At 42.9% G+C, this 24,480-nt stretch overlaps 6 protein-coding genes across 9 annotated transcripts; 1 reads left to right on the top strand and 5 right to left on the bottom strand.

Annotated features, from left to right (window-relative positions):
• Positions 1-98: 98 nt before the first annotated feature.
• LOC135436629 (golgin subfamily A member 7) lies at positions 99-1,930 on the bottom strand. Of its 2 annotated transcripts, XM_064694290.1 has the most exons (4): positions 1,854-1,930; positions 1,232-1,376; positions 1,026-1,178; positions 99-964 (listed from the first exon to the last, which is right to left on the bottom strand). In XM_064694290.1, the coding sequence occupies exons 2-4, from the start codon at positions 1,367-1,369 to the stop codon at positions 824-826; spliced, it is 432 nt and encodes a 143-aa protein (XP_064550360.1). In that variant the 5' UTR covers positions 1,370-1,376; positions 1,854-1,930; the 3' UTR covers positions 99-823. The 2 variants fall into 2 exon arrangements, with proteins under 2 accessions (XP_064550360.1, XP_064550359.1); XM_064694289.1 differs by lacking the exon at positions 1,854-1,930 and having other exon boundaries at positions 1,232-1,469.
• A 434-nt stretch (positions 1,931-2,364) lies between these two features.
• LOC135436406 (trypsin II-P29) lies at positions 2,365-3,559 on the top strand. The gene is made up of 5 exons (XM_064694001.1): positions 2,365-2,496; positions 2,556-2,718; positions 2,776-2,880; positions 2,998-3,116; positions 3,177-3,559. Exons 1-5 carry the CDS (start codon positions 2,376-2,378, stop codon positions 3,527-3,529), a joined length of 861 nt encoding a protein of 286 aa, XP_064550071.1. The 5' UTR covers positions 2,365-2,375; the 3' UTR covers positions 3,530-3,559.
• Positions 3,560-3,567: 8 nt separating this feature from the next.
• Positions 3,568-8,623, bottom strand: LOC135436405 (organic cation transporter protein). Its single transcript, XM_064694000.1, has 7 exons — positions 7,555-8,623; positions 5,631-6,077; positions 5,414-5,568; positions 5,184-5,352; positions 4,981-5,122; positions 4,423-4,576; positions 3,568-4,351 (listed from the first exon to the last, which is right to left on the bottom strand). Exons 1-7 carry the CDS (start codon positions 7,668-7,670, stop codon positions 3,816-3,818), a joined length of 1,719 nt encoding a protein of 572 aa, XP_064550070.1. The 5' UTR covers positions 7,671-8,623; the 3' UTR covers positions 3,568-3,815.
• A 3,002-nt stretch (positions 8,624-11,625) lies between these two features.
• shps (sheepish) lies at positions 11,626-13,835 on the bottom strand. 3 transcript variants are annotated; one of them, XM_064694555.1, is made up of 4 exons: positions 13,594-13,835; positions 13,391-13,530; positions 13,137-13,319; positions 11,626-13,081 (listed from the first exon to the last, which is right to left on the bottom strand). In XM_064694555.1, the coding sequence occupies exons 1-4, from the start codon at positions 13,768-13,770 to the stop codon at positions 12,214-12,216; spliced, it is 1,368 nt and encodes a 455-aa protein (XP_064550625.1). In that variant the 5' UTR covers positions 13,771-13,835; the 3' UTR covers positions 11,626-12,213. The 3 variants fall into 3 exon arrangements, with proteins under 3 accessions (XP_064550625.1, XP_064550624.1, XP_064550626.1); XM_064694554.1 differs by having other exon boundaries at positions 13,391-13,835; XM_064694556.1 differs by lacking the exon at positions 13,594-13,835 and having other exon boundaries at positions 13,402-13,523.
• A 2,859-nt stretch (positions 13,836-16,694) lies between these two features.
• On the bottom strand, positions 16,695-19,096 carry LOC135436751 (organic cation transporter protein-like). Its single transcript, XM_064694444.1, has one exon. The coding sequence runs from the start codon at positions 18,798-18,800 to the stop codon at positions 17,124-17,126; it is 1,677 nt and encodes a 558-aa protein (XP_064550514.1). The 5' UTR covers positions 18,801-19,096; the 3' UTR covers positions 16,695-17,123.
• Positions 19,097-20,300: 1,204 nt separating this feature from the next.
• Orct2 (Organic cation transporter 2) lies at positions 20,301-23,096 on the bottom strand. The gene has a single exon (XM_064694190.1). The coding sequence runs from the start codon at positions 22,619-22,621 to the stop codon at positions 20,933-20,935; it is 1,689 nt and encodes a 562-aa protein (XP_064550260.1). The 5' UTR covers positions 22,622-23,096; the 3' UTR covers positions 20,301-20,932.
• Between the last annotated feature and the right edge of the window lie 1,384 nt (positions 23,097-24,480).

The following is a 24,480-nucleotide window of genomic DNA, read 5'->3' as shown; positions in this document are numbered from 1 at the left end:
AATGAACAATTCTTCACTTGGTTATATGTATATTTATAAGTTCATTTGGCGCTATTTGAAATCGTTAAAGATTTGTATTGTATATAAAACTTTATGCATTTTAACTATTTGAAGGTATTGTTTGTATTTTTTTCTTGTTTAGTAAGTATGTGCTACAATTATACATTTGTATTTGCACTAAAGCAGAATGTTTTAGATCAAGTTAAAATCGCAATCATGAATTGCGTTACGTTTTAAATTAAATTAACAAATTATCGCACAACTTTGCCAAATTAGTAAAAACAATAACATATGCAAAATGTATGTGTGTGTGTATGAGTTTGTATGTATAAGTAACTGTATGTAACTATGGTTTTTAGCCCAAATGCAGTTTCAGTAGCTTTTCACTTATTTAACTAGACACGCGCCTCACACGCATAAATACTCGTACTAACTAACACGTTAAGGGTAAACTCTGCCTTGGCTAACAACTACACATAGCGTTAAACATATCGCTTATGACTGCCGCTGTGACATCATTACAGCATACTTATGACTAATTCACGTGCTCCAAAAAAATTAAAATAAAAAAAAAACAGGCGCTGACTTCCTAAAGATTGCATCCTTGTAAGTATTGAACAGCGATGAGCATACGCTCAGGCGGCTTGCGTTCTTGCACATGTTCAAATGTTTATAAAGCTTTAGCGACACAGTTTTGGAATTTTGGGGGAACACACGAAATGGCTGCAGATTTGTTATTGTTGCTAATTGATTAAACAGATTAGTTGCCGGGATCTCTGACGTCTCACATGAAGAACTCATTTGCTGAATGCGAAAGCGGAAGTCACGTTCGCCCTGGACGATCAAATATGGTAATTTCTATGACGCGAAGACCACGAAATGTTGGATCAATCAATTGCAGACCCTTTGGATTGTAAATGCGTTCATTTTGGGAAGCAACAAATTTGGAAATCTTGCGCAGCGTCTATGGGATGACATAAGAAAATGAGTTCAATTATTCAAATTACAAAAGAATTCCACTACACCTTTTCGTAATGAGTCTCGGAGCACATATATATCAAATACGCTGTAATACAGCCTATGCAGCCCTCGCAGTAGGTGCTACACGAACCCTCCTCCGCCTCGGCATAAAATTCGTTAAGCCTGTTGATGGTCGCCTCGAAGACATGACGTTCAATCTGCAAGTGAAAAACAGCTAGTGAGATGCCTTATGGAGTATACGATTGCTTACCATGCCCTCCAGTTCCGGGGGCAGCCTTGTATGGAACTTCACTGAGGTGCCATCGCTGTAATCGCGCTGAATGAAGACCTTGCCGCCATGCAGGATGGTTGGATTGCCAGCTGATGGGGTGCCACCGCCTTGTGACATTATTCTTCTGTAAAGATTGCATAGCCCGTTAATTAACTCCCATTGCAGCGATCGATACATTTGGTTAGTCGCGATCATTTTGCCCAAACAAACGAAACACAACAATTTTTCAAAGCCCACTTCGTCTCTGTCAGCACAAAAACGGCAAATGTAAAAATTCCCTAAGGGCGAGGTTTAAGCCCATAGCGCTTTGACACCTTGTGGTGAGACGATTGTTGATAACTAATTATAACCAAAACATAAGCCTTTAATGTTGTTTAAATCAGAATATTATTATCACAAACGCGACTCACACATATTTTTCACAAACAAAACAATAAATAGCAGCAACAACAAATCAAACGTAATGATTGTTGCATTTGAACATTCCAAAATGCACAACCATTTGTTCTCAAGGTAAATGCATTAGAGTTTCTTGTTAACACTCAGTTTGGGAAGATATTATATTAGTGATTGTTAAAATTAATGAATAATTTGCACTTACAATTCTCAACGCACGTAACGTGTACACAATGGCGTCTGACCATTCACAGATTTCGCGTACAACTAATCAGCTGTTTGACAAAATCTGTGTGACCAGCACTTTGTGCTGCCAAAATATAGCCAGCCGTTGAAGTGTGCCGTTTGTAATGTAGCGATGCCAGATCGTCTGTTGAACGTTGTTGGGTGTCCAATAAAATTTGAATTCTTCTAAATAACCTCAAACTGCATCCAACAATAATCAACTGCTTGTTTTAAGAAATGTGCTAAATAAATAACTTTAATAAAGTGTAGAGCACCTAACAGTAATGGAAAGTACTCAGATTCCAATCTTCTCCTAGAAAAGTTCGATGACGCTCGCAGTCAGAGATTTCAAAACATTCAACAAACGCATTCACATTGAATTATTTACACAGCTTGTCCCGATGTGAGCGTTTGCGCTTTTATTGCTTATTATTTATTCGAATACTGTTGCTCTATTAAGAATGCTGACGGACGTAGTTTAGTATCTTGTTAATGTTCCAGCATGAGGGCTGGCTTCAGTTGCTATCAAACATGTCTCCTGATATTAATTTTCATAAAAATTATATCTTTCAAGGATTGTCGTGCCGTGCCCATTGTTGGCGGTCGCGTCGTTTCTAGCGTGGGCAGTATTTCAAAATAAGTTTGATTTGAGAGAGTTACTGAAAATTCAATCACATTGCAGATGGCACTTCAAGGTATCCTTATATGGTGTCATTGCAAGATGTGTTTACCGGATATGGAATCAACAGGAACGTCACCCAAATGCGGATTTATCAGCATTTCTGCGGTGGAAGTTTAATAAGTGAACGCTGGATACTGACTGCTGCCCACTGTATCTGGAGAAAGTTAGTATATACGTATCTATAAGATATGACCTTGACGTCAATCTCTTGTGCTTGCAGAAAACTTGACAAGATTGTGGCTTTTATCGGATACGAAAATATTGAAAATGTAGAAAAATTAAAACCATATTGTGTGGAAAGCGCTGAATACATTTACTTTCAACCGTGAGTGTAAATAATTGGAAATCGTAAAATATTTAAAATTTAACAAATTACTTTACTTGTCTAAGTTGTGTAATAAATAGAAATAAATTTAATTAAAATATTCCCATAATACCACAGTTCCAACTACCGCAATGATATCGCTCTGCTCCATTTGAAACGCCCATTTAGAAGCCAATTGGGAGTGGACATGCAATTTGCTCAGCTGCCTCCATATGGCATGAAGCCCAACAGCAAGGGTTTGTAAACAAACTGATTAATTATAACTAATCCCTCGAATCCACCTAAACGTATTTTAGAATCGTGCAGAATAATTGGTTACGGCGCCACCAGGCATGCTGGCCCATCCCAGAAGCAGCTCTTCGAGGCGGAGGTGAGCGTCATTGGCAACCAGCAGTGCCGCGATATTATTGGACACATTTGGGCACCTAAAAACGGAGCAAATACGGTCTGCGCATTGGGCCACAATCAGGACTCGTGTCAGGGCGACTCTGGTGGTCCGCTTATTTGTCAATATGGAACCGGAGGACGCGAATACATTTACGGACTGGTGTCGCATGGGCTGACCTGCGGCATTCAGGGAATGCCCAGCATCTACACGGTGACACGACCCTATTACGACTGGGTCCAGCTACTTGTGCAGAAGTACTAACGGCGTTACATATATATATATATATATATATATATATATATATATATAATTTATTAATTATACTATATCAAACAGAAAACATTCACGAATATATATGCTACGACAATGCAAGGAATAGTAAAAATAACAACAATTACGCATAGAAAACTTAGGGCTAGAGTAGTACTGGTAGTATTACAATCGTAACATTGTAGAATACGTATACATAGGTAGCATGGATGATCGTATACTAACTTAACTAGTAGAACCAATTGACCAGCCTACACGGCTTGGTTGTGGCTCAATCTTACTGCTTTTCAGGCTTGCTCTCGGTCTCTTCGATGGTGGCGGGCGCATCCTCAACCTTATCGGAAAGGTGGCCCGTGCCCGTTTCGGGCAGCGTTAGCGTTAGCAGGCCTGCTACTAGAACGCAGCAGCCGCAGATTGTTGTCGGAATGTACCAGCCTAATGCGCCCAGCACATCGACCACATAGGGTGCCGAAATGGAACCGACATGCGCCCATGTCGAGCAGGTGCCCAGCGCCGAGTTACGTATTTCGGTGGGATACAGTTCTGCTGTGTAGAGCGTCACAACCGAGTAGGTGGCACTGATGCCAAAGCGTCCCAACATGGCGAACGCAACGATCCACGTGGTGCTGCCAGCGGGCACCGCGAGCACCAACAGCAGCGATATGCCCGTCCACATGAACAGGAACATTGTGGTAATACGACGGCCCGTATACCGCAGCATAATGACCGGCACCAGATACGAGGGTATATCCACAACGCCAGTGGCTATAATATACAGATAGCGACTGACCGAGAGATTGGCGGCATTGAGAGCTATAATTGGATTAACATTGGAATTAAGGTTATTTTCGTTTTTTGTAATACTTTTAATCTCAGGATCTTACCCGTCACATAGTAACTGAGCGAGGTTACGCAGAACATAAAGTAGGAGGTGAAGATTAGTTTGCGCACTTTCGGATTTGCAAAGAGCTCGATGATTGACTTTAGTGGACCATTCTTTAGCTTCTTGGCAAGCGAATCATTCGGAATCGGTTCCAGCTGTAATCAGAAACAATAAATTAACGTTCTAGTTGAGTGTAACCGACTGCTCAATACTCTGTTCACAGTGCAACTACCGATACTATGAATCGAAAAGATTCGGTTTGATTATTTGGTTGCTAACTCTCTAACTGTAACCCAAAGCAGTGGCTTGAAAACTGTAACTAGGTTATATATAACTGCTTGAAAGCTGTCGAAGTGAGGTGTTCATGAGATATTTCTGTGGGATATTTCGATTTAATATTCCACATTTTAAGGCTCTAACTTAAACGAACAGACGAACGCATTTTGCACATAACCAATATACTCTGTCTTACCCTGTGAACAGAGTATGAGTATACAAATGATTTTCGGTTGACAACTAGCTCATTTGGCGAATGCATCTGGAAGATCTTTGTACAGACCGTTTTCTTATCGCTAACAATTTCGGTGGCTGGCGCAACTGTGGGCTGAACCTCATAATGGCTGGGCTGCTTGAAGAGAATTTGATAAACACGGTCGTAACGCTGCTTCGTTATGAGCCAGCGTGGGGATTCGTTCATCAGACTGCAAAAGATCAGTACAGAAATTACATAAGTTGGCATTTGCATTAACTAAGTTAACCTACTAGCAATTAAGGATCAGAAGCAGCGAGGGTATGGTTAAGGCCAGTTGCAGATAGCGCCAGGGTTGTATCAGATAGCCCGCAATGGCCAGCAGGATCATGCCTACGGGATATGAGGCAGAAAAGGCAATGGACATCCAGGAACGATGCTTCAGGCAAATGTTCTCAACAACTAAAGCGAGAGTTAGTAATATAAGTACAACAGACAGCAAGTCATAAAGGAAGATACATACTCATCGTAAATGCAGGATAGAACAAACCGGACGAGGCGGCGCCCAAGGCGAAGCGGCCAATCAAAAAGAGACTGTACCATGGTGAGAAGCTGCAAAAGATGCTGCCCACAACGAAGAAAACGGCGCCCAACGTAAACGAAGTCTTGCGACCAAATCTACAAAAAAATGAATATCTATTTAAAGCAGCCAGTTGAACTTCTCTCTAGCTTTAACTTACTTGTCAGCCAGTATGCCAAACGAGAAGGAGCCGCAGAATTTGCCTAGGGACAGGGAAACCTGCGCCGATGTGCGCTGAATGCTGCGCTCACAGGTCAGCTCCCAGTCGGCAACGAATGTGGTCTCCGGATGCGAATACTCGTAGCTGCCCTTGGCCTTGCAGGACACCACCGTGGGCTGCTTGATCGCCGCCATGCGGCTGGTGTAGTTAAGTGCCGCCTCGTAGGACATCTGACTGAGCTGCTGGTAGTCCCAATCCCAGACCGTGCAACCGGCCGAGTTCAGCTCATGCTCGCTGATGCTGCGCTTCTGGGCCAGCGTCCAGTTGCTGTTCCGCAGTTCGTCAATGCCGCACCACTGATCCTCGGGCAGATGGCCGAGCAGCGTGTACGAGGACACATGGAATCCGTTCAAAATGTTGGGCGTAACGCAGAGAAAAAAGATGGCCCTACAAACGGAAATGCAAATAGTTAAACAGATGCTCAAATTGTTTGGTTAAATACGCAATTCAGTGAAATTTCTGTGGCAACGTTTCACCCAGCGCTAATTAATACATATTACATATTTAACAGATATGTTCGCTATATCTATTTAACTAACCCTTGTTTATGCGACACGCAACTTGAATCTTTCGCACGTTAGCACAAAATGCTGATAATTGAAAGCGCCGCTTGTTATTCCACATTATTATTAATAACATTAACGATCGGCAATCAAAATATATGACGCCAACTGACAAATGCGAAAACAAAAAATTGTGAAGGTTAGTGACACATTCCAAAAAGCAAACACGGAGCTGGACTTACAATTTTGGCCATTGAGTATTCAGCACATGATCTGATATACGATACCTCAAAACAAATACAAATAAATACTACGCGTTCTAATACATTTATGTTGAAAGTGTTTTCAATGTAAACGGCGCGTCACCAAATTGTTAATCGAACCGGGCAACCGGAACGCAATGCGCAATATTTACATATTCGACATTTTTTAACGATCCCCGCCCAGCCAGTTCTGGGCAGAAGATCGTCAAAATTCAAAGCACTCAAAGTACGTTTTGAAGTTAATTTTATTTTTCGTTTTGTTTTTCGTTTTTTGGTTCTACACGTACGAGTCATAAGGCTAGTTTCGGTAGTTGAATGTCTGAGGGAGTACGTGTCCTTCGGGCACAGGCGCCCCCCTTTTTGCATCAATATTCCATTCACTTTACTGACCCTCCTTGAGGCAGTGCAAAAAGTTGCAGCGATATATACTCGAATATATAGTCAATATAAAATATTAAAATGATTATTATAATGAGTACCGGTTTCAAATACAAGCATGTAGATTACTGGCCCGCTGCAATTCAAATCTGTTATCAGGTTCAATTGTATGCATTATCGTTAACGGACCTGATTTGCCTATAATTAAATCTAGTGCACTGATTTGACATGCCTGTACAAAGGTAATGTTATTTACTGTTAAATACTCTTTCTTGATCCATTACATATGTCACTCATGTCGCGTGCCTAAACTATTATTGGGAAGTTAACTTCAACTACGGATTAGCCTTTAGATCTTGTCGGAACGTGTTGTTCGTTTAATAATATTTGAATCGTATTTTATTTAAATTAGTTGTTCGTGCTTGGCGTAAGATTTGCTTTACAGCTAATAGCTCTGACTAATGCTTAGAATAATGTTAACCTACTTTTCTGCAACTAAATCAGTTTCAAGTGCTTTGATTCAGGTTCTGAATCAGTTTCAGTTTGAACTTGAACTTTTGAATCTAACAGCTTTCATACTTATTAATGGAATAGGTCAAGTTATTAGAACTGATCAATTCTATTCAGTTATGCCCTTTCATTTCTTAAAAAGATAACTTTCTCCGAATCTGGGAATATTAATGACGACTTATCAATGTGCATAGGAAAACCCCTCCTCACCAAACAAAGGCGCCGCTACTGCCAACAATTTCCAGCTGCTTTGTGAGCAAATCCTTCATGCTCTCCTCGCTGATGAGCTCCCTCGTTTTCTCCAGATTATCCTTGGACTGGGTCATTTTAGAAGTTTCTTTGTTTATCACAGATTATATATATAACACAAAACACGGTGGTAAACAAGAGCGATCACAAATTATATATATATATATATATATATATATATGTATATGTGTGTGTGTGTATTGATAAGAGTTCAAATTCAGATTCTTTAGAAAAAAAATCGAAATTTAGCGGGTCGTTCACTCGCTTGAAGAACTTTATGCTGTGCGCATTTTGACACTGAACTTGCTTTTGAAACCAGATTCTCTAAGTCAATCTATTTATAATCTATGCCCATCAATTGTTCAATTGAAATTGCAATCACAAAAGTCGCGATTTAAATTTTGCCATATATATATATATATATATATATAGCATATATATTATACATAGAGGTATGCACAAATATAGAATTTATTGCTGCCAATTGTCCGGCGATTACGAGTGCATTAACACGGCGCGTAGCCTCTGACACGAGAGCGGCGCTGTCGTCTTTCTGGTCGACTTCTCCTATTCCAGTGTCCACTGATAATGCGCACCCAAAAGGCGCCCGATCGGCCAAATGCAACGGGAATTGCGACCGCGAAGTGTTGTTGTTTTTTTCTTTTTGATTTATTTTTATTTTTGTGGCTCTTGTTTTCGTTTTCACTTTCACTTCTAAATTTTGTTTTTGGTTGCGACCTTTGCGGTTTATCTTTCCGTTCTATTTTCTAGATTCGCTTTATGCTTATGTTTTATTTTTTTTTCGGCCCACGTTTGTTTTTCCTTTTCGCTTGTCAAAATTGTCTTATATGTTAAAATAAACATAAAATTGAATTGAATATCTGTTCCTAGTCTTTTTGGGCAGCTGCGCGCGGCAATGTTTCTAATTTTGAATGAACTCTCGAGCGCGTGTAGCGTCTGCCACATGAGATGCAATCGCTTGTAATGCTACCAACTACTTGCCGCTTCGGAGGCGTCTCACAAACTAAGCCCACGGGAGGTCGATCGCAACATTTTGTACTAGCATACAGCCCGCCAGACAAAACAGACTGACATATACACTCACCCATAAGTAGTACATACGCACACTCATTACAAATACACGAATACGCTTGACTCTGTCTCTGCTTCTGTCGCTCTGTCTGGCTCTGGTTCGGAAACGTTCGGCTTCGGCTCTTCCCGTTCCATTTACTTATGCTTGGGATTTTCAGTTTGGTGTGTGTGCGTGTGTGTGTGTGCGCGTGTGCGTGTGTGTAGTGCATTCCATTTTCGAAATCATTGCGCGTTTGAGGAGAGATTATTTTCAAGTGACAATAGCACTCTACACAGAACGGGAAGCAGCATATGAGACCATTAATACTTAAGCCAAACTGATAGATCATAGGAAGATAGAAAACTGATTAAATATGGCTAGGTTAAGTAATACGAGCCTTATCTATTTAACCTTTTCATCGTCCAGAAAATATACAACCCCTCCAATAAAAAAGTATTTTATGTAAAGTATATGGCTATATCAAAGCTTTCATATATTAAAATGTGCTTAGCTGCCTTCCTATCTCTAGCTAGACTTCCAAAAAATAAATACATTTTGTATGTCTAGTACAGTCAACAGGCTATTCTATCATGCATCTAAATGGTTTGCTAAGTACAACATTCATTTCATTACGATCTTTTCTCAGTGTAAGCATCAATACATAGCTCAATATATCAAACCACAATATCATCCCTTACATATCCAACGTTCAGAGCTCATCAATCACCCTGCAAAGCCGAACCCTTACATGCAGCACAGGATCTTCATTACATACATCTTCATTACATTCATTCATTACAATAGAGACAAATGCCGTTACAAGGTAATGCACGGTTGCCCTCGACAACAATAAAATATGTATTTTACTTAGTATGTTAGAATTAAGCATTAATTTGCAGTACGCTCTGCTGTAATTCATATAATTTACATTTTGTCTACGTTTCATTACAAATTTACATTCGTATGGCCGATAATCGAGCGCCTGCCTTGTTTACATTATTGTTTTCTTCAATTCCGTTATTTTAAAGTACGTACTTAAGAGCAGCGCTCTTACTTTTCGGCTCTTTAAAATGCAAAGAGCAAAACACCATTGTAAAATGAAAGAAACACTGTGAATGAATATTGTTTAAATTCTGTGTAAATGATATGTTGATCCCCTGAAGCGGAAGGCATTTGAATTTATATCGCCTCTTGCTAGTAGAGTCTCTTTGTTCTGAATACAATGTTGTAATATTTATAATTTGTGGGAATATAGATACATATGTACATATCTGCGCTTGAGTAACTCTAAAACTTGCAATATAATCGCTATCCACAAGGATTTGTTTTTTTCTGAGTAAATCTTTAATTGATGCGATGGGAGCGACAACCCCAATCATTATGAGGTTTAGACAATTTATCAAACTGGAACCAGATGCATTGACCCCGATGAGTAATACCAATTGAGGTTAACTGTATTAACGTTTAGATAACATACCTCTCCAGACCTCTCAACTCTGGCCAAGCTCAATTGATGGTTTTTACTACGTCAATCAATCGAGCGTACGATCGATACCGATATCGATGGAAGTACGTAAGCAACAGCCATGGGACTGTGCTCTGGGCGGGTGCAGGGTATGCATCAGTCGACATTGTATTTAAGCTGCTTATTTTTTTGTGGCTGTTGTTTAAATGTATCGCTTTAATTATTGTTCAGTTTTTCACATGCATGTAATCATCCTGCTCACTCGTATTTTATTCATCTGTGAAAATTGCATAGCGCAGCGCATGTCTAACGGCGCTTGAGTACTAGCAATAATTCAGAGCAACAAAAGCAAACAAAAGTGCTCTAGTCGGGATTGCCCGATTGGCAAATACCCTAGGCACAGCCACAGGCTATCGACTCAATAACTCTAGCTTCCATCTATACACACATACAGGCAATTGTTCTAATCTTAAATAACTTCGGGGCCTACAATCCGATCTTTATGAAATACCAAATTTGTAAGTTGAGTTTGAGTTTAATTTTCCTTAGAACAAGGGAAAGGAATTTTCTGGCTCTGTGTGTATCATATGAAAACAATCACGACAAATTGGGTGAGCTCCGAGATATAATTTAAGAACCTTGCCGGAAAGTACATTTTTTATCTCGATATTCCGGAAACAGAGTTTTAGATGATTTGAAATAAACATGAAATTTATGGTAGTTAGCAGTTACATTCCAAAAATTGAGATTGACATTCATAAAGACGGATGACTTGTGATGCTGACCAGGAATATGTGTGTATACCTAATGGAAAGGGAGATGCCGTCTTCTGCCAGTTGCATACTCTTAGCACAGAACCATTACACCCTTGTCAATGGATACAGGGTATACGCATTAAACTTGGATGTTCTGACGGATGCATGACGATCCTCTGAGAGCTCGTAATTATTATGTGTATATAGAGATTCCATTGGCAGCTTTTGTTTTGGTTTGGTTTTTTCTTTTCAATTGAACTCGTAATGCACATGGGCGTGTACCGTTGACAATTTGATTGGGATTGAATAGGTAGGTCTTTGGCTTTGATGATTTGTTGTTATTGTTGTTGTTTTTGTTTGTGAGCAGCGCACGTGCAGCTATTGTGCGATTTTGGCCACAATTTCAAGTGCATGCCCAGAGGTGCCAAACTTTTGAATACTGCTACGATTATGTATGGAGCGCACGTCGTCAGTCCCCGTGCCCCGACCACGCCCATACTTACACACTCAGGCCAAGTAGTAGGTGATATACATCCATTTGCTTGGCACTAATCTAATAAAACTGACCTGATTCAATTAAAGACAAATTGCCGAAAAAACATTTATGATCCCCTATGCAATTGCCACATATATAGAACTTGTTCTAAAGAAAAGCAAAGCAATATTATGCCTAAGTTCTAGAGATGTGCGATACACTAGCATGTATGTATAACATGAACAGAAAAGATCAAGAGAGTGTATAAGGTGGTATAATAAATTCATTATTTTATTTTAATGATACCTACCTCATGACAATTTACAAATTATACCTGCCAAACGTCTGTTCAAATCGTTGGCAGCATTATTCAAAAATCAACATTTAATTTGTATTTAAAACAAAAAATTTCGTTGCTACCGAGATTTACGATTATCCTTATACTTTCGTAACTCGATATGACAGGTATATCTGAAGCGTATTGCTCATCCCTAAGACCCCGGAGAGCTACTTGGAGACAGATTGAAATTTATGAAACCCAATTTGTTGGCCTGGCGTGGGTGGCGTGGATGGCGTGGATGGCGTTGGCGCTTAAGTGAATGATTACACACGAGACGGGCTTAGAATTATGCGAAAAAGAATAAATATAAGCAAGGGAATTCACTCCAGATTTGGACCAAGCCGAGTTAAATTAAATGATTGGCTCGAGCACTGGGATTACGGCTAGCTAAATGCTTGAGCGAGTGCCCGAGTGTGTCTATGATTCGACTAGGTGTATGGAAGTGCCCCCTGGTATTTGCAATGTCAAAGTAATTGGGCGGATACTTGAGCAGCAAAATGAATATAGCTAGGTTTACCCCCCAATGGAGCCATAGCCGAAGTTGAGCAAACAGATAAGACCAATCACAAAGACGCCATAGAAGGTGATGTTATAAAGATTGAGCCGGCTGAGCAGACCCGAAAAGTAGCCGGGACTGGGGCCGGCATATCGATTCTTATCCTGCACGTCCTGGAGATCCCTCCAGCACACCACCTGTGGCCGGATTACAAAGAGCGCATTAATGGCCGCCCGTATGCCGCTCTCGACGGCACCGGCCATGAGATTCCGATCTCTGGTGGCAGCTGCAGCCGAACTGGACCAGATGACCCGATGCCAGGGCTTTATCTGCGCCTTGTGCATCGCCGTGTTTAGCTCACAGGTCTCCTGTTTGTAATGCAAAGGCTCGAGCATTTCCTCACCAAACTGCGCCGCCAGCAGATCCAGCACAGTGCCCCGCACGCTGTCCGCCTCCTCCACGGTGTGCAGCATGTAGCCGCAGTATTCGATCGAATTGTGCTCGTAGCCCACCACCAAGGGCGTAATGTTTAGAAACTGACCCGAATAGCCTTGGCTAATCCAAAAGGACTTGTTGTAGCGCATACTGTATTGGGTTATCATACTCTTCGATTTCTTTGTGCGCCTGGAGGGTATGCGATACTGTTTGGGCAGCTGAGGCTCGAACTGCAGCTTGTTCACCTTGTCCCAGGGTATGGCCAGGATAACTGCTTCTGCCTTGTGCTTCTTGCCATGTGAATCTGTCACCTGCACGTAGTTCTTGAAGTGTTCCACCTTAACAGCTTTCACATTGTTAAGGATCTCAGTGTACTTTAACTTTTCGTGCAGTATCTCAAGTAGTTTCTTACTGGACAAGGTCAGCACGGACTGCGGCATGGCCAGAAAGCTGCAAATGGATATTGTTAAAGTGCAATAGAATATATACCCCATGGAGCCCCTACAGATCGATTAACACGTTCAGTCCACCCGATGTGCTGCACAGTGCCATGAATTCATCGTAGTTAATCTCGCTGGCTGGCATCCCGGTGACCAAATGCACCAGCTGGTACATGAACTCGCGGGACAGGTTGAAGAACAAGTTGATGCATATGTGCCGCTCCATGGTTGGTATTCGCTCGCGGAACCTAAAGGAAGGCATCGACAGACATTAGCGCGTTTCTGTGCTCCACACTACCCCCTCCAATCCCAAACTAACTCATAACGCACGGAGCTAAACTTCTTCATACGCATGTCCAGCATATTGATGTAGCGCCAGAGCTCAAACTTGGCTGGAGCTGAGGTCAGGCCGCGGTCCAGCTCCCAGCAGCGACTCAGCGTCTGGTCGTCCTGATCACTCTGAAACAGTGCCACATTTAGTTGTGTGAGGAAGGCAATCAGCTCCGTCTGCTCTTTGCTCACAAAACGTGTTCCCTCCCCGCGCAGCTGCCCGCCGGGATTGCTGTGCTCATCAATGATCTTCACATTGAGCGAATGCTCTTTGGATAGTATTTTAACTGCTGAGGTTAGGCCCGACAGACCCGCGCCCACTATGAGTACATCGATCTGTGGTAGTTCGTTGCCAAAAGGTAAGTCCATTGAAAAATTGTTTTGACATCTTAAATTTTTAAATCTGAAAGCAGAAGCAAATTGAGCTTAGCACATTTTCCTTAAGCCTAATCGAACAGATCCAGTCAATATTTATATTGAGCCACTCAGAGCCACATATTTTAAACAAAATCTTATCTTTATTCTTGTAGCCAAAAATAAAGCATACTTTTTGGCTGCACTTAAAACTCCTGCATTGGGGAAGACTGCGTGAAGCTAGTCTCGCGCTGCTCATCAGGCCCCCTGGTATATGCGAACTTCCGATTTGGAAAAAGACTTAGGAGTGCCCAAAGTCGGAGACGTCATAAACATACAGACTGCAAACTACATAACGACTGAATAGGCGCCTTCTGAAGAGGCGTAGAATTGGAGGAGTCCGAACGCGGAGAAGATTGCGGAGGTCTCATCCAATCGATCTCCCAGATCGATTTATATAGTCACCCCAACTTTGGTAATTTTATATTTGACTTAATAGTAGACTAAGTAGTGTTGTAAATTTTCAAATAAATTTAATTTAAATTGTTCTCATAAAAACAGGAAAATGCAAATAAAGCTTAAGAACATTTAAAAATCAGGCTGGAAGAAAGCGAATTTTTAGAGCCATGCTATAGATGAAATTTTGATTACATTTAATTTGTTGCTTGCTGTTTTTAAAGACTTTTAACCTAGTTAGATGATTTGTCTGTGTGACCTACTCATTCAAACAACTGAACAAAAAACAAATTTCTGACTAGCTCAGTAGTCAGTGATAACAATAATGATAATATTCATGCTTATATAAATATAAATAATAATATTAATCATATTTAAAATATTAATACTATCAGTAATTTTATTGTGTCCCTGGTACATGCGACCGTCCAATTTTAAAACAGACCTAGGCGTGCCCAAAGTCCGGGACACGTAAGTAACATCACGCGACTTGGAAATCAGCCCAATCAACTTGCTTGGCATCTTCTAAAGAGACGTAGACTTGGAGCAGTCCGACTGAGGAGGAGATTGCAAAGGTCTCATCCAATTGACCTCTCAGATCCGTTCATATAAACAAACTATATTTGTTTAATTTTCTTCTGTTAGACTTATTTATAGAATAAGTAGTATTAGTATTTATTTATACTAGTTTTATTTAAGTTTCTTTAATAACAGCAAAATTAAAAATAAAACAAACATAATTAAGTTAATTTTAGAAGTTGCATACTTTTAGCGACGAAAGTAACTGTATTGCATATCGTCGTGGGCCGTAGAAACTCATGTTTTGATACCCATGTGGAGGGTATTATAATTTTATCATGAAATTTGTAACGCACAGAAGGAGATATTTCCGATCCCATAAAGTATACATATTCGAGTCCAAATTAGATCGAACTACTATATGATATGACTCTAAAGAAAGAATCGGTCGAAAAATTAGATTTTGTAGATCCCAATATTTATCAAACTCAGCATTTACGAGGTTCACTATGCTCACAAGGGTATCATGTCTGCAAGGGTATTAAATCTTCGGCTTGCCAAAGATATCATTACTTTCTCCCTTTCAACTGTTTCTATTTATTTATCATTGACGATAAATTAATGCCGAACCATTTGCTAAGCGATTGTGTTTTTATCTTGTAATTGATTATAATTAAAATAATTATATTTAATAAAAATCTGTAGTAATCAGCAACTAATATCATCCGATTAGGTACATTGATTTCTCTTACCCTCGGCATTTTCATTGAATATTTCTGCTTGTGTTCTGCTAACTATTTTGACTTCGAGCATAAGGAATTCATGTGCTCTACATCTATGCTGTTTGTTTGTCTAAACAACATGAACAAAGATCAAATAAGCTAAGGCTAATGAAATCAGCCTTCAAACATTATTTATGCCTGCTTAAGTTTCTTGTTTATTTAGCTATTAAACTTAATTCTAGTTTTTAAGGTTGTAAATGACAATTTCATAGATAAACTTCCGAATTAATTCGGTAACTTCTCTTCATGGAACGGTTGAGGGGAAATCTATGTAGAAAGCGAAAGAAGATCACATTCTCGAAATCTAAATCTTTCGAATATTAAGAAATTATGTAAAGTGTGAATATTAACAGCTTACACTTAAGTATGCAGCACACATACACACACACACACTCACATTCTATGAACTAATACAAGCACATTTACTAATACAAACTCATGCTGTAGTAGCTCTATAGCTAAACATTTAAATCAGTTATAGTCAAGGCTGTTGCTATGGTGCGTGGCGACTTAGTAATCCAATTCGCGTTGAAATTCCTAAAAAAAAAACACGTAAAAATGACCTAGTCGGGTATGCTCGACTAGGAGACGCCCTTAAAAACCCTTGCAATGCTTATAATATTATATATATAGAACATCCAACACACTTACACACTCACACACATACATACATGCAGAAGCTGTGTTTCTTCTTTCCATAGTTATGGAATATGCTTTCCTGATTAGCTCGGATGCTTATTGTTCGTTCATTTTGAAATTTTTGCAATTTTATCAATTTTATCTAGTGAAATATTCGATACCCTTCATCAGAAAAATGGTGTTTCAACAGGATGTCGATATCGATTTTATGTGATTTCGATATTTATACTAAGCAACCTGGATCTTTTCGAGTACTAGGAGAACTTTCGTTCAATATTTCAAATCTCTGGCCCAAGAATTTATAGCCTCTGTGAGGCTGAACGAACGGACAGACAGACGGACAAGTCTAGATCGACTCGACTGTTGATGCTGCTCAACAATATATATTCACTTAATGGAATCGAAGAAGCTTTTTTCTGCCTGTTACATACGAGTGCACAAAAACATAATGTCCTCGTTTGCACGACTGTCAACGGGTTCAGGGTGTAAAAATATACACTGCTGACACACTTGATAATAAAACACGTAAAATCAGGCAACAAATTATCATAACAATTGAAAATTTATTTGCTCTGGATTTACTGATAGCACTTGGTACAATGAACCGCAGCCAAAGTGGAAAATTCTCGCCTGACTGTTAACGTTATCAGCGGCGACAGCTTCGGCTGTGGATCAGTCGGTGCCCGAAGACCCACAGCAGATCAGAAAATAAAAACAAATGTATTCAATAAAGAATAAAGTTCAATGCTTCCCAGACGGAGGGAACGCCAAGTGAATGTTGTGCTTTGTTTTTAATGGACAATAAATGACAATGAAATTGAGGTTCGACAAATGCGACTTGGAGCGATATTGTGTACAGTTAAGCAGATGAGTTGGAATACTTTTTTATCGAATAAATAAATGCAAATTGCCTAAATTCGCTGAAATGGCCAGCTGTGATCTGCCTTGAGGCATGATCCAGCCGCGTCGCAATCAGTGGCGCTTCTGGTCGCCATTCGTCGATTTGCCATTGAGCATGCTCTTCAGCTCCTCGGTGGCAGGCGTTCGCTGCTTCTTGCCGAAGTTCTCGCCATCCTCGATCGTCTCCGGCATCGGCTTGTTGAGCGTCTCGGGCAGCAGCAGCGACATCAGGCCGGCCGTCAGCGAGAGCGCGCCACAAATGACCAGTGGCAAGGGTCGCCAGATCTCGCCCAGCAGATTGAGATAGGGCGCCAGAATGCCGCCCACGCGCGCCACCATCGAGGAGGCACCCAGGCCCACATTGCGCACCACAGTGGGAAACTGTTCGGCCGTAAAGATGTACACGGTGCCATAGGATGACGTGATGGCCAGCTTGCCAATCATGGCGCAGGCAATGAGCAGCCAGTTCATATCGCTCGGCACGACAACGGTCAGCAGCAGGCTGATCCCGGCAACCAGCATGGCGCCGCAGAGTATGGTGCGGCGACCCCATCTGTTCAGGGTGAAGAGCAGCAGCAGGTAGCCGGGTATCTCCACGGCGCCGGAGATCACAAAGTTCACCAGCTGATTGCCGCCCAGGTTGTTCGTGTTCCACGAGAGGCCATAGTAGACGCCGCTGTTGACGAACCAGTCGAAGAAGATGAGCATCGTCTTGCGGCGCAGATTCGGATAGCGCAGCAGATCGAACACGGAGGCCGAGGGCTCTGCGGCGGCTAGCTCCTCCTTGCGCTTCTTCTCGGCCGCCTCCTCGATAAGCTGGTCGTAGATTTCGCTGGGTATCTCCACCCGGTTGACCTTGGCCGCCTTCTCAATGATCACAAAGGCCTCCTCCTTGCGTCCCTTGGACAGCAGCCAGCGCGCAGACTCGGGTACGATCCAATAGTAGCACATGAACAGCAGACCGGGCAGCGTCAGAGCAATCTGCAGCCAGCGCCAGTCGTGGATGAAGTAGGCGAAGCCTGCGGTCAGCATAAAGCCCACCGAGAAGAACATTTGCACGGCGACGCCAGCAAACAGGCGATAAGTGGCGCCCACCATTTCCATGGCTATCACGTAGGCCACCAGGAAGACGCCCGATGTGGTGGCGCCCACAATTAGCCGTGAGATGGTATAGGTGAAGTAGTCCGGTGCCACGGCCGCAATCACGCCAAAGATCAGCTGCGTGACCAGCGAGGCAAAGAAGGTGGGCTTGCGTCCCAGCTTGTCGGACATCTGGCCAAAGATGAAGCTGCCCAGCAGCACGCCCACCATGAACAGCGAGTCGCTGGTGGCGCTCAGCAGGCTGCGGCTGCACACCATGTCCCATTCGGTGACGGCGCTATTCAGATACTTGGACTGATCGTAGACATAGCTGCTGCACTGCAGCGTTCCATTTTCTGCGGCCGTCCGATTGCCATTTAGATACTGCTCCGTGTAGCTGACATTGTAATAGGCACAGGTGTCCGCCTTGCCGGTGATGCTGTCGTTGGGATATGCCAGCGGCCATTGCTGCCGCGGCAGGGTATCGAAGCGCGCCGTGTCCGCATCCTCATGCGGCAGCAGGCAACGAAAGTCTGGCCGTGCGAGCAGAAACACGCCGGCCAACTTGTGGAAGGCGCAGACGATGGCCGGCAGGCAGAGCAGCAGGTAGATGCGCTTCTGATAGCGCCCAAATTCGCCCAGGTGCGCGATGACGTCGTCGTAGCCCATGGCTGATAGCAGCTAGTCGATGCTCGATACGGGATACGGCTGCCTGATTGCTAATCACGGTGCACGGTGCTTGTTACGGTCGTATGATTTGGAGCACGTTAAAGGCGTCTTGCACGAGCAATTAGGGAGCTGTTGAGTGGGGCGGGGCTCACAATTCGTATTTTGGGCGTTGCGTATACGCCGCGTGTTGCCGATAAAAGTTCGTGTTGTTGGGCAATAAACAACACAATGATTTGGGCGCTGCGAGCTCAGAATGTGCTCCTGTTTTTTTTTTGGAAATACATACGCATATATACATTAATATATATACATATATATATATATGTGTGTGTTGCGCTTATCAAAGTTGAAGCGCTCGAAACGAACCGCTCGCGATCTGTGCCAGTACGCGACTAAGTGGGCTATGCAGCTGTTGTTGAAGAACTCGACATCGACATCGACTTCGACTGGCTATCAACCAGCTCCGAGCAAACGACGCTCTGGCAATGTGCATAGTTCCAATCACAACCCCGAATATGCATAGCTGTGGCATTCTCAAAGGTAAGCCCGGTCTAGATGCCCTTTTCGCATCTAGTTTCTAGCCCGAATGGGGGTTGATTCAGATGAGAGCCAGGTAATTGCTACGCACTGCAGCATTCGATCGGTTATCGTGAAAGGCAACCAGCGAGAAATGCAGTTGGCAATATTCCATACAGATTGCATACCTTCACCCTCTCTCATTCTCTCTCTCACTCGCTCTCCCTGCCTCTCTGTCTCTCTGTTATCGTACGCGCTCAGCTCTCAGTATATATACACACACACATAATCTGTAGATTTGCAACTTTGTGCGAGCATCCAAACATTTTGAGCTACAGCTAAAATTTATTCAAATAAACATAAACTTGACCGAGTCCGCAATCTAAGATGTACGGGGAGGGGGGCGTGGAGGGGGTCTTAGGCTATGTAAATAAACAATTTACGACAATTCAGTCGCATATATATAATCTAAATTGTTGTTGTCAGCTGCCTTGGTTAATTTATAGAACTATATTTTTGCACTCAAGCCAATGAGTCGCTGTGCATTGCCATTAAATAAATAAATTTAATTATTTCACAGTCTTCAAGTTGTCAGTTCGCGTTTTTTCGTTCTTTCACCTGTACAGAATGCAAGTCGTAATAATTCTAATGCATTGCCAATTAGCTAAAGAGTATTTCAGGCGATGTCTAAGATCTTGTGAATAAATTAGAAAATACTATTTAGAAGAAATAAACTCTCGCCTATCTCTCACAATGATTCGAATAGAGTAGAGTATATGGAAAATGTTGTTAATATCAAAACAGAGTATCTGGCAGTCGTTAATTGCCGCCTGCAGTTGCGATGCTTGTTCAAAATTTAATTTACTTTTGGCCTGTAAATGTCACGTGTTTTTTCGTTTTTATTTTTTTTTTTGCTGATAACAAATACAAAAAACTCAAATAAAGAATAAACAAAGCGGAAATAAGTTTGAACAATTTTTAAAATTAGATTGAAACTGAGCAAATCGTTTCCGAGAAGTTGTATTTATTTGCTTTGGTATAGAAAAGATACAATATTTGATTTTGAACATAAGTACACAGAGATAAGTACAATTGTCTAAAAATTCGTTTGGCTTTAAGTAGCTCATAAGTACACATTTATATATATATATATATTTATATAATTATATATTAAATACATGCATAATACACTGTCTTAGTGGGCAGGGGCCAATTTGTTGGCTTGGAAGATCGGCTTCCGGGGACGCTGTCTTGGATTTGGCCAAATGCTCAAATGGAATACAGGCAGGGCAAAAATAAACAACCCCCCCTGTGCGCCGCCTCTGTGCCCTGCTAAATGCTTAAAGAGAAGAATTTTCTATGCGCTCTTTTCTTTTTTTCCATACTGTTTTTTTTTTTTTTTGGCATGCATATGAGATTTTTGAAATATAATACTTTGTCTTTTATGGAACTAAATGTGTAGGAAAAATGTGCTAAGATTCGTCAGCTAGAAGATTAATGACCCCGGGCAGCGCTTGGCTTTAGTATAATTAACAAACTTAATTAATTGTTACCTAGCAAGCGGCGGGGCCAGAGCAAAGTTTATTGTTGTTGTTGTTGTTCTCGTTTGCCTTTTCCTAGAATTTGTGACCATTGCCATTGGCCTGGACAGAGTTCAGCGGCTGCGTCTCGCGCAGCTCTTTGCCCGTCTCCAGATACGCATCCGCCGGCTGCTTCTTGCCGAAGCGCTCGCCGTCGGCAATTGTCTCCAACGTCGGCCTGTTGTGCGTCTCGGGCAGCAGCAGCGACAGACAGCCGGCGGCCAGCGAGAGGGCGCCGTAGACGACGAGCGGCAGTGGCGGCCAGAGGGTGGCCAAGGCGTTCAGATAGGGCGCCAGCATGCCCGTCAAGCGCGAGACCATGGAGGCGGCACCCATGCCCACGGTGCGCACCACCGTGGGGAACTGTTCGCTGGAGAAGAGATAGATGGTGCCGTAGGAGCCGGTTATGGCCAGCTTGCCGACCATGGCGCACGTGACAGTCAACCAGTGCATGTCCTGCGGCACAATGATGGTCAGCAGGAGGCTGACGCCGGCAACCAGCATGCAGCCGCAGAGTATCGAGCGGCGTCCCCATCTGTTGAGCGTCAAGAGCAAAAAACCGTAGGCGGGTATTTCCACGGCGCCGGAGATCACAAAATTGAGCAGCACATTGCCGCCCAGGTTGTTGGTGCTCCAGGAGAGGCCATAGTAGACGCCGGTGCAGACGAGCCAATCAAAGAATATGACCAGCGTCTTGCGTCGCAGATTCGGATAATGCAGCAGATCCCATACAGAGGGTGGCCTTGCCTCCTCGATGCCATCATCATCATCCTCCTCCTGGCCCAGCTTCTGCTCCTGTTTGCAGCTGGCGCCCTCATCTAGCAACGCCTCCAACGCCTCCGTTGTTATGTCCACACGATTGAAACGCGCCGCCTTCTGTATGACCTGGATGGCATCCGCCTTGCGTCCCTTCGACAGCAGCCAGCGCACAGACTCGGGTATGATCCAATAGTAGCACATGAACAGCAGACCGGGCAGCGTCAGGCCAATCTGCAGCCAGCGCCAGTCGTGGATGAAGTAGGCAAATGCCGCCGTCAGCATGTAGCCTATGGAGAAGAACATCATCACAAAGATGCCAGCGTACAGACGTTTGGCGGGACCGACCATTTCCATGGCTATCACATAGGCGACCAGGAACACGCCCGATGTGGTGCCGCCCACAATGATGCGCGCCAGGGTGTAGCTGAAGTATTCTGGCGCCACGGCCGCCACCAAACCGAAGATCACCTGAATGACCAGCGAGGCAAAGAAGATGGGCTTGCGTCCGTACTTGTCGCTCAGCTGGCCAAAGATGATGCTGCCCAGCAGCACGCCCAGCATGAACATCGAGTCGCTGGTGGCCGCCAAGAAGCCGCGACCACAGACTAAATCGAACTCGGTGACGGCGCTGTTCTGGTACCTGGACTGGTCATAGATGTAGCTACTGCAGCTGTGGGTCTCATTGCTGGCCCTGTAGTAGCTGCCGTTGGCATAGGCCAGCTCGTAGTAGGCGCACTTGTCCGTGGCCGGATACGCGAGCTCCTTCAGCTGCGCGGGCAGCTCATAGCTGGCCGATCCGTCCACATCCGTGGGCAGGGCACAGCGAAAATCCGGCGTGGCGAGCAGAAAAACGCCGGCGAGCTTGTGAAAGGCAACCGGTATGGATGTCAGACAGATCAGCGTATAGATGATCATCTGATACCGCCCGAAATCGCCCAGCTGCACGATAACCTCATCGTAGCCCATTTCTCAGCTATCACTGTCGTTCCGCTGTTCCGCTTAACTCGACCGGCCGCTCTGGCAGCCCGTGAATCACTGAGGATTGCTTTGTTTCTATACGCTTTCTTTGAGTGCGTATCTCGTGGCGATTTGCCGCTCAGCAATTAGCGTGCGAGCGCGTCGCCGATGACGTGTACCTTGTACTCTGGACGCGAACGTAGTCGGGCCAACGGGCGGCCGGCGCATAAAACAACAAGAAAAAACAATAGGAACAAATGCTGGTCGCAATTATGGGGCACAACACGTGTTTGCCAAATATTTGACGCAAACGAAATGCTGGCGATTATTTCGCAATTCCGCAGAAGAAACCGAACGGAAGAGAGCGCGCAATGAAATCGCTGGGAAGAGCGCAGAGTAGCATATGGCAAAGCGTTTGGCCGCACACCGAATGGGAACTAAGCTGCGCGATTGAAGGCCGGCCAAAGACTGAGGCAATAATGTTGCCGACCACGACGACGAGGCGATACCTTCCGATAGACTGGCCCATATATCCAAAACCGAACGAGTATCCATCATGCACATGCGAGCCCCAGCGAGGCGACGCGACGCGACGCGACGCTCTGTTTGTATCGGAGAAATGTTTATCCAGTTCAGAGAGTGTGAGAGAGAGAGAGAGAGAGAGAGAGAGAGAGAGAGGCGAGAGGCAGAGGGAGAGCTACCCCAAAGCATTGTTGGTAACAATGCCAGAGGGGTTTCGAACGGGTTTTCGCTTTTGGAACGGGCCAACTGAGCCAATATGACGCACCACTCAAATATATATCACATGTCCATAATACTCGTAGTCTTATTTAGACAGTCTGCAAAAATTGCATTTGTACTTCCTGTAGATACATTTAAATAGATAGCAAATATATATATTTAAAGTTGTGCTTTTATTTTTCGGTCGGCAGCCCTGGCTTAAATTCTTGCATGTTATTGACATAAATGCAAGCCAATCCGCCATAAAAGTCAAGTAAACACTTTTTTGACAATCTGTTTGAGTATATACCCTGGAATTTTAATGCCAAATCATATGGATATATGCTCTTGCAATAGATCAATATGGAAAGCTTTTACAAAATCTGTCTAGATATATTTTAGTCCGTTTCCCAGCTGGCAACTTTTATCATAGTATCATCATTTCTTGCCGTTAATTGAGAGGTATTTGGTAGTCGCGCAACTTTGCGTGATTGATTTTTGGTTGAAGCATTCTCAGACGTGCGCTCAAATAAATAATGCCAAAGTTCTCGAATGGCTGGCAGTACAGGTTTCGACTTACGATAGCAGTTAATATGCGGCCGAGTTCATTTAACTCAATATTTCAATTTGGCATTTGTCAATGGCAATTATCGATTTATGGAAAATCAATTGAGCAGCAATATATTGAGAATCAGGCTGTGCCAGCACCGAGCATCGCACGATATCTGCCATACTAGAACCGAACAGTCTCAATTAGACTCAATTAGTCAGCTGAATAGGGCTCGGTAGTTCCAGAAAATGCTGAAACTGCAATTTGATTCGATTTGGGTTTGAGTAAAAGAGTCAAGATATACCTTATGTTAAGGGTCGCTACCTTAAGGGTCATCATCGAGCACAGATGATCCCCATCTAATGCCACATTTATGTAATAAAAAAAGCACAAAACATACGTAATTACATGTTTATATAATAACTTTGAACAATCAAACATTTATTTTTGTACGAATTACCGAATCAGCTTTGGAGATAAATGTATTTCTTTATATTTATTTATTTTCAGAGCTGAGCAGAGATGAGAGATATTGAAGCTAATTAATCTTTACGGGCAAAACAAATCTCTCAGCGTCCGCAAGCCGCAAAATTCCAAT

This window comes from Drosophila montana, unplaced genomic scaffold, assembly GCF_035044405.1.
Source record: "Drosophila montana isolate Dmon_TW-CO22-7 unplaced genomic scaffold, ASM3504440v1 contig_3733_1, whole genome shotgun sequence".
NCBI classification, from domain to species: domain Eukaryota; kingdom Metazoa; phylum Arthropoda; class Insecta; order Diptera; family Drosophilidae; genus Drosophila; species Drosophila montana.
The sequence above is the reverse complement of the archived record's forward strand: the minus strand, read 5'-3'. Positions and strand labels throughout refer to the sequence as shown.

Coding starts and splice junctions, on each gene's coding strand:
- LOC135436629 (XM_064694289.1), bottom strand. CDS start 1,447: ATGATCGCGACTAACCAAATGTATCGATCGCTGCAATGGGAGTTAATT. Junction 1,179..1,231: donor CCCCGGAACTGGAGGGCATG/GTAAGCAATCGT, acceptor TTTCACTTGCAG/ATTGAACGTCATGTCTTCGA. Junction 965..1,025: donor CCGAGACTCATTACGAAAAG/GTGTAGTGGAAT, acceptor GTCATCCCATAG/ACGCTGCGCAAGATTTCCAA.
- LOC135436406 (XM_064694001.1), top strand. CDS start 2,376: ATGAGGGCTGGCTTCAGTTGCTATCAAACATGTCTCCTGATATTAATT. Junction 2,719..2,775: donor GCCCACTGTATCTGGAGAAA/GTTAGTATATAC, acceptor TTGTGCTTGCAG/AAAACTTGACAAGATTGTGG. Junction 2,881..2,997: donor GAATACATTTACTTTCAACC/GTGAGTGTAAAT, acceptor ATAATACCACAG/TTCCAACTACCGCAATGATA.
- LOC135436405 (XM_064694000.1), bottom strand. CDS start 7,670: ATGACCCAGTCCAAGGATAATCTGGAGAAAACGAGGGAGCTCATCAGC. Junction 4,577..4,980: donor TTGTTAGCGATAAGAAAACG/GTCTGTACAAAG, acceptor TTCTGATTACAG/CTGGAACCGATTCCGAATGA. Junction 4,352..4,422: donor GCTCAGTTACTATGTGACGG/GTAAGATCCTGA, acceptor ATCCAATTATAG/CTCTCAATGCCGCCAATCTC.
- shps (XM_064694554.1), bottom strand. CDS start 13,770: ATGGACTTACCTTTTGGCAACGAACTACCACAGATCGATGTACTCATA. Junction 13,320..13,390: donor TTTAGCTCCGTGCGTTATGA/GTTAGTTTGGGA, acceptor GCCTTCCTTTAG/GTTCCGCGAGCGAATACCAA. Junction 13,082..13,136: donor CTGAACGTGTTAATCGATCT/GTAGGGGCTCCA, acceptor ATCCATTTGCAG/CTTTCTGGCCATGCCGCAGT.
- LOC135436751 (XM_064694444.1), bottom strand. CDS start 18,800: ATGGGCTACGACGACGTCATCGCGCACCTGGGCGAATTTGGGCGCTAT.
- Orct2 (XM_064694190.1), bottom strand. CDS start 22,621: ATGGGCTACGATGAGGTTATCGTGCAGCTGGGCGATTTCGGGCGGTAT.